The following is an 11,469-nucleotide window of genomic DNA, read 5'->3' as shown; positions in this document are numbered from 1 at the left end:
GGATACTGCGACAATGGAACTTGCAAGTGTCTATCATTACCAGCGATGAATACAAAAACCATCGATGTGAATCATGGAGGAATATGCGATACATACCTCGAGTGTGGAAGCATGTTATGCTCTGATTATCGTAGGGCATGTTGCATAAATGATAAATGTGCGTGTCGTAAACCAGGCCAAAATGTACCCAACTTCCCAAATTAAATTATGTTTAAATCTTCATTGTTATAATCGACTATCAATGAGTTATTAAGCACTTTGTATCCATCGACAACTTTTCTAATAAAATCAGCTGTTTTGAAAGAATAAATGTCTCATTTAAGTAATTTCATTATAAACCATTTGTTAACTATATGAGGTGCAATTATATTGAGCCGATAGAATCCTTGTTCTTAGTCGTCTATGGATTTAGACATGTTAAATTTTAAGAGGGGGTATTGAAACATGGATTTTAAAAGATTTTGAGTTTCTTTTAAAATCATGTGTTATTCAACTTGTGTTTGTTAAATCCCTTCTCAAATCTCATGTTATTGAACTTGACATTTTAACAAAATCATTCAAAATAACTCACAATCTCTTGTTATTCAATCAAGAATTTATAAAAGTCATATCAAATCCACTGTTATTCAAACTTAACACTTTCTTTTCAAAAATTACTAAAAACTGATTTTGAGAAATTTTGGATACCTTTTTACTTAAAAAAACTGTAATGAACAAATCTCATCTCTAGAGGTGTTATTTCGAAGGATTCTTAAAAAAAAAAAAAAAAAAAAAAACCCNGACCCAGACTCCTAGTTATATTTTTTCTTATCGTCAAAAAAGATAGAATAATCTTCTTTTCATATTGTTCTTCAATCTCTCAAAAACAGGTTCAATGTAAGGAATTTCCTTTCAATGTTGGATTAAACCCAGATTTAAAAAATCTTCTTAGTCGTCATATTCTCGACTTCATAGAAATAAAACTGCTGATGATTTTTTTTGGATCAAATTTAAATTGCAGATGATAAGCTTTGATAAATTCTATATTAGAAATTGATTTGTTCATCTTTTTGTTGTTAAGAGAAACACATTGAAGTAGTGATGCACTAGCATTTCCGTTCCCTGAAACAAAAATGTGTATAAAAAAAGAAAAAGTAGTCTAGTTTTTGTTGTTAAGAGAAGGGCATGTACTTTAGTTGACCTGCAAATATGTTTGACAAACTCTCCTAATTTCATATATAGAGAAGCCTTTGATTACTCAGACTTTGCTTGCTACCATTATACAAAATAGTCTTCAAGATGTATAGTAAATCTCTTCCATCATGAATCACAAATTAGAAATTCAAAGAAGATGCTGAAAGGAAGTCAACTTGTATGTTTAGTTGTCTACCAAAGTCTTTTCAAAGGAACTCAACTTATATATGCCTTTGAAATTGAAACTTTGTCATTTGATCATATTAGATCATAACATTAACTAACAATAGATATTCATGTGATATTCCACCATTTTTTACATGACAATGATAGTGTTTTGTTTTGTGCTTTGATAAAGGGATCGATGATATGAATAAACCCAACTTTTTTTTTTCTACAAATCTCTCAGAATCATCTACCAAAATAAATCTCATCAAATCACAAGCTAATTTTCTTTTTTTTTTCTTAAAAATAAAAAATAGACAATTCTACCAAATAATCTAAAAACTCACTTAAATCTCTCAAAATCTAAAATTTCTAAAATCTCACAAAATCCTCTCAAATCTGTGTTCAATATATAGAGAAGCCTTTGATTACTTAGACTTTGCTTGCTACCATTATACAATATAGTCTTCAAGATGTATAGTAAATCTCTTCCATCATGAATCACAAATTAGAAATTCAAAGAAGATGCTGAAAGGAACTCAACTTGTATGTTTAGTTGTCTACCAAAGTCTCTTCAAAGGAACTCAACTTATATATGCCTTTGAAATTGAAACTTTGTCATTTGATCATATTCAGATCATAGCATTAACTAACAATAGAGATTCCTGTGATATTCCACCATTTTTTACATGGCAATGATAGTGTTTTGTTTTGTGCTTTGATAAAGAGATCGATGATGTGAATAAACCCAACTTTTTTTTCCTACAAATCTCTCAGAATCATCTTACCAAAATAAATCTCATCAAATCACAAGCTAATTTTCTTTTTTTTCTTAAAAATAAAAAATAGACAATTCTACCAAATAATCTAAAAACTCACTTAAATCTCTCAAAATCTAAAATTTCCAAAATCTCTTCAATACCCCCCCCCCTAAGTGAAGGCATGCATCCAAATCTTGAATTTGATAGATCTTCAAAAATCTAAAACTTCCAAGGAATATTTGCACTCACACCCACTCTCTTTTCTTTCTTTTTATCAATATACAATATTTTTTCTCTTTTTCTCTCTTACAATATAATGAGAAGGAACAAGAAAAACAAATGTTAAATTCACAAATTCTCCAATTATTCAATTCATCTTTATTTTTTCTCTTTCTTTCTCATTTTTCTTTCTCTCTCTCTCTCTCTCTCTCTCTCTTTTTTCTTGGTATTCCTTTCTTTAACATTTGTTTTTCATTTTAATTAATATATATTTTAGGTGTAACTTGTAAATAAACATTGTTTGCATATTTCAATTTTTTGTTTCCACAAAAACTAGAGTAATTTATAAGTTCAATCTAAATCAAATATAATTAAATGGTGCTCATAGCCAAATCAACAATTTTTAAGTCCAAACTAAATTAAGTAAATAATTTTGGAATTGAAAATTTTATTGAACTAAATTTTCTATCTAAAAAATTGTATTCTAGCACATTTTTCTATCTAAAAAATTTATCAATAAATATGTATCCATATAGACACCGTTTGAAACTCTTGTTTGATTCTATAAGATGTGTTTATGCTTGATGTGGATACTATTACAATTTTTGGATACAAGTTACACATGGTCATATAGATACTATTACATGTGGATACTATTACAATTCATGGATACAAGTTACAACGACATCATCAAATCCATATAACCATGGTCATGTGGATACTATTACAATTCATGGATACAAGTTACACATGTGGATAGTAACTTTAAATCCATGTGGAGTTAGTGCATTAATGTTCACTTTTTAAGATACATGGTTAGGCTTTCACATTTTGTGTCTAGTATTAAGTGTGTTAGGCTTAAAGATTTAGGTCTTCCGTGGATTCAATGTTTGTGTATAGGGTTCGGGTAATATGTTTCTTGTATAAGCTTCAATGTTTCCGATTTAAAAACATGTGTTACTATTACCCACATATTCTATTGGTATCTACATGACCACGAACATATGGATTGATTTGTCGTTGTACCATAAACCCTAAATCTAAGCCCTAAATCCTAAATCCTAAAACCTAACATCTAAACCCTAAACCTAAAACATTGATGTTGAATCCACATAAACTTGTCAATTCACCGTTTACTTTGAATAATTGTTTGTTTAATATTTATTTATGACAAGCCACAAATTGATTTGATATGTTTTTTTTTGTATTTTAGTAAGTATCCATAATTTATCATCCACATAACAGTGAACAAATGTTCAACTACAAATGGATAATGTCTAATACAATAATTCATTTAACATATAGCAAAATGCATCTTAAAATATAGCAAAAATAAAATAATAATTTATTGTATAAAAATAAATAGATAATTTTTTTGATAATAACTAACTAAAGTAAAAACAACAAAAAAAAATAAAGAGATAAAGAGAGAGAGGTCGACACAGCCAAAAAAAATATCTTTATTAGTTAGCTTGCTTAGTTTTTGAGGGCAAACTAGGTTTTACCCCGTGGTACACCACGGGTCTATTATTTTGTTGATATATATACTGTTAACAGTTGTAAGTAAAAACTCTTGTTTCACAAGTTGAGAATATACATTTTACGATTTGTTAGTTATGAATTAGGAATAAATGATCTGACATATTCTTATTATGATTTTCAATTGATATTATTGGATTAATAGTGTACATTTAAAGCTAATAAGATCTTACCAAATATGTAATCGATTATTAAACGCAAATTAGATATTTCCTAAGATGTATTCATCTTGAATTAGTTGTTATATTATAGGGATGTGATTAAGAGGATGTGATTACATAATTTGGGTTATCAATTCTTTTTGTCAAACTCGGCCCTAAAAATTCGGCATGCAAATTAGATTTTTCCTAAGATACAATGGGTATTAATTAGATCTAAATAAGTACGCTATGGATTAAAAACCGGCTCAAAATATTCGGCAATCTTAAGGAGGATCCGAATAATTGAATCGGTTATAATTTTAATTAAAAACCCAACCCGAAGTTGGCAATAAGTAATGACACCCTATTGTACTCCAAAAATGTAATCCGAGCTCTATATCCGTTTATAAAAATTCAAATCACATTATATGCTGAAAAAAATCTAAAATTTTATTAGCTTTATGTATTAAATAGTAATTAAAATAATTAAATATAATATTAAATAAAAATGAAAGGAGTTATATTTTAATCTAACATATTGATTTAAATTAGATAGATATATTTTAGGAAATTAATATTATCAAATAAGGAAATAATTGTGTTTGGTTGTAAGGATTGTAGAGAATTTAGTTGAGACTTGTTTGGATACAAAGATAAGAGAGGATGGCACAAAAATGTACTTCAAAAATGTTAAGATAGACTAGGTTTGACCTCGTGGTACACCACGAGTAACTTTTTAAAAAATACTTTTAAATATATTATAAATAGATCAAGTTTATTTGAATTTTAATATAAATGTTAAATTGTTATATGTGTGTGTTCTCACAGTAATTAATAAAAAGGTTAAGATAGATATTCATTACATATTAAAATAATTCAAATGTGAAATAATCTATATCCGAATATACTTGTTTGGTTACAAAAATTCTAAAACAATTTTTAAAATATATATCCGTTTATAAAAATTTAAATCACATCAAATACTAAAAAAACATCTAAAATTTTATTAACTTAATGTATTAAATAGTAATTTAAACAATTAAATATAAGATTAAATAAAAGTGAAAGGAGAATTATATTTTAATCTAACATATTGCTTTAAATTAGGTAGATAGATTTTAGGAAATTAATATTATCAAATAAGGAAATCATTGTGTTTGGTTGTAAGAATTGTAGAGAATTTAGTTGAGACTTGTTTGGATACAAAGATAAGAAAGGATGACACAAAAATGTACTCCAAAATTGTTAAGATAGATTGGTCACAAAATTTGTGAACAATAGTGAAGAAGTGTGTAAAAATACACCAATAGCAAAAAGTATGTCAAAATGAAAAATGTTTATACAAAAATAGGTGTAAATGCAAATAACCCAACTTCCAATATGATCAATGTTTTTGGTGGATGGATGGTTTTTACTGGATTTCTGGAAGAGTTCATATATTCATGTCGGGTTCAGTGTTTCGGAGTAAAATTTTAGATATAAATTATTGCTGAAATTTATTTTTCCAAAGAAAAAGAATTATAGCTGAAGAGAGAATTATACTTTTGTCTTCTTTTGTTTTTGTCAACAACTTTACTTAGTTTTTTGCCTCCTCAAAATTATTAAATCAAGTATATTTTCATAAAAATAGTAAATTAAAAACTGTTTTAAAATATAAAAAAAGTAAAACACAGTTTTAAAAACTGTAGAATATTATAATACTTTTGTTTTATGAGACTTCTAACTGAAAATAAAGTCTTCTCTATATTAAACAAGAAAAAAGTTGTAACCAAAGGAAAAAAGTCTATTCTGTATTGGTAAAATATAATACTAAATTAAAGTATTTTTTCAAATAAATTAAAGATAAAAAAGTTTCATATATAAATTAATGCCCAAAAGGCCTGATGGAAAAGGTAAAGCACAATTTTAAGATATTTATTGTAGTAGTTTTATTTGTGAAAAATAGGTTCTGTATGTTGGATTGGATCATTACATAAATGTCATGATTTTATTTGTGTAAAAATAGGTTCTGTATATTGGATTTTATCATTAAAATAAATGTCATGATTAAAAATAAAAAATGAAGATCTATTTTAAATAAAATATGAAATTTAATGTAAAATTTCTCCATCCCCTATATAACTGAACTCAAGACTAGCTAAATTTCTCACTAAACCTAACTCATCCAGCAGCATTCACATACAATTAAACAAACATTGTTTAGCTATGAGCAACCTTTCTTTTATGATGGCTTTTCTTCTCTCCTTCTTGTTGCTCTTCTCTTGTAAGTAAACGTGAATTTTTCATTGGTAATTCATTTTAATGGTGAAGTGGTTCCAAGATTTTGCATAATTTAAGAAATTATACAAATTGTGTGGAATTGTAATTTATGTTTAGTAGTTTGTGATAAAATCGACCATTTTGAAGATTTTCGCTTAGTTTTATGTTTCCAGTATATTCATGAATTTAATATTTTGAGGATTCTTCTATGTCACGATGCTACCTCCAATATTTGATTTAATGTTTCTAACTACAGTAATTTTTGAAAACATATGTAGTATACTAAATTTGACATGTTTTATTTTTTCTTAAAATATATATTGAAGGTCAAAGCATAATTATTGAGGCCAGGGAAAGCAAAGAATGTGTAGGAAAATGTCCTCCTAAGCCTTCCCCTTCAATGATAGATGCAAAAGAAGGAGTCAACAAATGTCCTCCTACTCCTTCTCCTTCGATGATAGATTCAGAAGAAGGAGTCAATAAAAAAGGTAAAGATATAGGCAAATGTCATAAATCTCCTACTCCTTCGATGATAGCTTCAGAAGAAACACTCAACAAAGTATGTATGGACAATAAAGGAAATAAAATCAAATGTCATTGCAAGTGTCCTAAGCATAAAGCTCATACTCCTTCTCCTTCGATGATGATGGATTCAGAAAGAGCCAACAACATGAACCATAAAGGACATATGGGTAAATGCCCTCCTAGTCCTTCCCCTTCAATGATAGATTTAGAAGGAGTACTCATCAAAGAATGTATGGACCATAAAGGACGTATGAACAAATGTCATTGCAAGTGTCCTAAAGCTAAAACTCTCACTCCTTCCATGAATGATTATGGTTTTTTAAATTAGATGTAAGCCTCAATTATATTTTCTTCATATAATAATATTAATAAAAAGGGTCAACATAGTTATCTATTTTAATCTGATATAGTGATATAATCGATTTCTATATGACAATGCTTAATCGTATAAACCAAAAATTGGTTTAGACACATGACGATCTCCGAATAATTATAACTTGTGGTGTACATGTATATGGATGAATTTTATTCGAATTACTCAAAATGTATAATGCAAACGATTTTACATATTAAACCAAATTTACAAGCTCATGCATACAAATCGTTGTAATGTCGTCCATGGCTACACAACACAAAAATGCAAAACAAATCACGTATCTAAGAAGCTAGCTGCACACAGAAACCCCACTATAAAACCAAACACACACAAAAAATCCCAACTGAAGGGAAACACAATCAGAAAGAGAAAACGAAGTATATGTCGGGAAACCTTGTTCACGAAGAGGGCCTTCGCTATTGGTTTAGAACTCACATCGGCTAGATTTTTTTTTTCCCTGCGTTAGCATCTATTTTTTTCTTTTTCATCTCAAATCTTTTAACTTTCAATGTCGCATTCATTGTACAAATATCAAAGCTTCCCAACAAGAGAAACAACGCAAAAGCCTTAAACCCTAGCCACATTTTCCCATTCTTGTTACAAGAACCGTTTCCGTACTGTTACGTTTACTACCGGCTAAGTTGTTGTATAATGGACCAGGCCCAATTACGCAGAAACATTAATTCGTTATTTTTTGTGTTTATTGCAGACAACAAAATATACCATAGGTTGGCTGCTTTAGATTCACAAAAAGTTCAACTTCAACTTCATTCTCCCCATAAGATTCGCGCTCTTCACAAAAGGTCAAAAGCAAACGACAGAAACCGAAAGTGCAAATTTCTTAATACATTTAAATCATTCATAATTCATAGTACTAGTTTTAACTTTTAACTATCACGATTTTCTTTATTAAGTGGGGGCTGGGAAGTATATACTGTACGACATTAATACATTATATGAAATATACCGAGAACAGACCTAGGCCTAAAATACTCGAGACGTTGTATAATCCAGTAAGATAACATGTCGACACTGGTTAGTACGTAATGTCGACACTCTCTTTGATTGAAAAGAGTCGTCAAGTCTATTCCCCTTATATAAGACGAAGACAAAATCTTATCTATTCCATACTTCAAAACTTCCACAGAAAACAAAGTAAGAGATCATGGCTAAATCTCCTGTCACTTTCTCTGCGGCCACTACCGTCTTCCTCCTCATCCTCTCCATCTCCCATTTCCCACGCTCTGTCTGAATCCGACGAAGAGTGCAAGCCCGAGTCTGACAACACATGTACGGACAAAACCAGAGCATTTGATCTCAAACTCATAGCAATCTTCTCAATCCTCACCACCAGCCTAATTGGCGTTTGCCTCCCGTTCTTTGCTCGTTCAGTTTCCGCGTTCCAACCGGAGAAATCTCTCTTCCTCATCGTCAAATCGTTCGCCTCAGGAATCATCCTCGCCACTGATTTCATCCATGTTTTGCCTGATTCTTTCGAAATGCTCTCATCTCATTGTCTTAACGATGAACAACGCAAAGGCCTTAAACCCTAGCCATATTTTTCCCCATTCTTGTTACAAGAGTTGCTCACTCGTTTCGTCTATCTCTCACTCACTGAAAGATCATGAGTCGTTTCCGTACGTTTACGTACACATCCTCTCGAAGCTATATACATATAAACACGGGCTAACGGCAAACTTGATGTATATATAATGGGACTAGGCCCTGTTACGCCGAAACTTTTCATTCATTGTTTTTTTGTGTTTATCCGCAGACCACAAAAAAAATACTATGCTAAGCTATAAGATTCGCTCTCCTCACGAAAGGTCAGAAGCAAACGACAGAAACTGAAAGTGCAAATTTCTCTATCCGTTTAAATCATTCATAAATCATCCAAGCTTTAACTTTTAACAGTCAATAATTTATCGTGGAGAGATGGTTTTTTTACTGGATTTCTGGAGGAGTTCATAGATTCATCTCGGGTCTCAAGTAAAATTTTAGATATGAATTATAGCTGAAGAGAGAAATATGTACCTTTTTTTTTTGTTGGTCAACAACTTTACTTATTTTAACCTTCTAAACATTATCAAATAAAGTATATATTTATACAAAGTAAATTAAAAACTGTTTTAAAAGATAAAAAGGTAAAACACAATTTTAAAAATTTTAGATTACTATAATACTTTTGTTTTATGAGACTTATAACTGAAAATAAAGTTTTCTCTATATTAGACCAAAAAAAATTATAACTAATGGAAAAAGGTCTATTCTATATTGGTAAAATATAATATTAATTTAAAGTATTTTTTGAGGGAAATTAAAGATTAAAAAAAAGTTTGATAAATAAATTAATTTAATGCCCAAAAGGCCTGATGAAAAAGGTCAATCACAATTTTAATATATATTTATTGTTGTAATTTGTTTTTGTGAAAAAATAGGTTCAGTATCTTGGATTGGATAATTAAATAAATGTCATAATTTTGTTTGTGAAAAATAGGTTCTGTATCTTGGATTGCATCATTAAAAATAATTATTAAAATTTAGTGTAAACAAAATCTGAAATTTAAAATTAAATTATCAAACAAAGTGAAAAAGCTGTTTTTCCATCCCATATATAAGTCAACGCAAGACTAGCTAGTTTTCTCACTAAACCTAAGTCATCCAGCAGCATTCACATAGAAACATTGTTCAGCTATGACCAACCTTTCCTTTATGGTGGCTTTTCTTCTCTCCCTCTTGTTGTCCTTCTCTTGTAAGTGAACGTGAAAAAATATACCAATTTGAAGATTTTCGTTTAGTTTATGTTTCCATTATATTTCTGAAGTTAAATATTTGATGTCACGATGTTGCCTATAGTATATTCGATTTAATATTTCTAACTACACTAATTTTTGAAAACATATGTAGTATACTAATTAATTTGACATGTTTGTTTTTTTTCTTAAAATAAATTGTAGGTCAAAGCATAATAATCGAGGCGAGAGAAGGCAAAGGATGTATAGGAAAATGTCCTCCTAATCCTTCTCCTTCGATGATGGATTCAGAAGAAACAGTCAACAAAGTATGTATGGACCGTAATGGACATAACACCGAATGTCATTGCAAGTGTCCTAAGCATAAAACTCATACTCCTTCTCCTTCTCCGTCGATGATGGATTTAGAAAGAGCCAACAAACAATCCACGGACCATAATGGACATAGGGGTAAATGCCCTCCTAGTCCTTCCCCTTCAGTGATAGATTTTGAAGAAGGAGTACTTATCAAAGAATGTATGGACAATAAAGGACGTATAAACAAATGTCATTGCAAGTGTCCTAAATCTAAAGCTCGTACTCCATCTCCTTCCATGATTGATTATGATACTTTAAACAAAATGTAACCCAGAAATATATTTTCTTCATATAATAATTAATAATATTAATAAAAGGGTCAACATTTTTCTCTATTTTAATCTGATATTAGGTACAGACCCGCACATACGTGCGTGATTGATTTCAAAAACTATGTTTACTATAAGATTTGTAATATATTATGTACAGATAGAGTTACATTTATAGATATAATTATTTGTTAAATCATTTACAGTTCAAACTTATATTAGTTTGGTTTCATTCAGTTTGTGATTTTTGAAATAATAAAGGTTTTAACATAAAATTAAGATTCACAAAACAACATACCCGAATCTAACGTTTACTGAATTAGTGATTAATCATAATTGTATAAAACTTGTAAATTATGAAATGGATAAAAACCATCAAAAAGACTAAAACTTCTCGAAGCGAATAACCTAAATTCTTAAGCGGGTCAAACCCGTCCCGGAAGTCATACTCTATAAGGGATATAATATTTTTTTATCAATAAAAACCCGTCTCTCAAAATCTTTAAGAAATAATATTAAAATATATATATCAGATTTTATATTTTTTAATATGTTAATTTTGAAATTAAGGAATCTTTAATATACGTTTGTCTTATATATGAGAAATTTTCTATAGGGAAAACTGAAAATTAGGATTTGCATAAGTTTAAATATTTAATAGTTTAAAATAAATTTAAGATGCCATCAAATGGTTTTTTAAAGATTTTCCAATATATATTATTCAAAATTAATTTCAATTTTTTGTCAAAAAATTTTAAAAAATAAGAAATAATATTATTTATATTTTTGAAAATATGATTTAAATAAATATTTTTTACATCTCCTGTTATAATCTTTTATTATATTATAATACATAGGTTTTGAAAATAATTTAGAAAACATGTAGGGGATAATATTTATTAATATTTGAATAATATTTACCATTTTTAGAAT

At 28.9% G+C, this 11,469-nt stretch overlaps 2 protein-coding genes across 2 annotated transcripts; both read left to right on the top strand.

Moving 5' to 3' along the window:
* LOC104741736 lies at positions 6,136-7,169 on the top strand. Its single transcript, XM_010462649.2, has 2 exons — positions 6,136-6,260; positions 6,583-7,169. Exons 1-2 carry the CDS (start codon positions 6,203-6,205, stop codon positions 7,107-7,109), a joined length of 585 nt encoding a protein of 194 aa, XP_010460951.1. The 5' UTR covers positions 6,136-6,202; the 3' UTR covers positions 7,110-7,169.
* On the top strand, positions 9,789-10,604 carry LOC104741735. Its single transcript, XM_010462647.2, has 2 exons — positions 9,789-9,909; positions 10,115-10,604. Exons 1-2 carry the CDS (start codon positions 9,852-9,854, stop codon positions 10,534-10,536), a joined length of 480 nt encoding a protein of 159 aa, XP_010460949.1. The 5' UTR covers positions 9,789-9,851; the 3' UTR covers positions 10,537-10,604.

The sequence above is a fragment of the Camelina sativa genome, chromosome 14 (assembly GCF_000633955.1).
Source record: "Camelina sativa cultivar DH55 chromosome 14, Cs, whole genome shotgun sequence".
NCBI classification, from domain to species: domain Eukaryota; kingdom Viridiplantae; phylum Streptophyta; class Magnoliopsida; order Brassicales; family Brassicaceae; genus Camelina; species Camelina sativa.
Note: the sequence above shows the minus strand (reverse complement) of the source record. Positions and strands in the feature narration are given on the sequence as shown.

Bases quoted from the DNA above. Each gene is read 5' to 3' on its own strand.
- LOC104741735 (XM_010462647.2), top strand. From the start codon at position 9,852: ATGACCAACCTTTCCTTTATGGTGGCTTTTCTTCTCTCCCTCTTGTTG. The intron at 9,910-10,114 runs GTAAGTGAACGT...AATAAATTGTAG, and splicing joins CCTCTTGTTGTCCTTCTCTT to GTCAAAGCATAATAATCGAG.
- LOC104741736 (XM_010462649.2), top strand. From the start codon at position 6,203: ATGAGCAACCTTTCTTTTATGATGGCTTTTCTTCTCTCCTTCTTGTTG. The intron at 6,261-6,582 runs GTAAGTAAACGT...TATATATTGAAG, and splicing joins CTTCTTGTTGCTCTTCTCTT to GTCAAAGCATAATTATTGAG.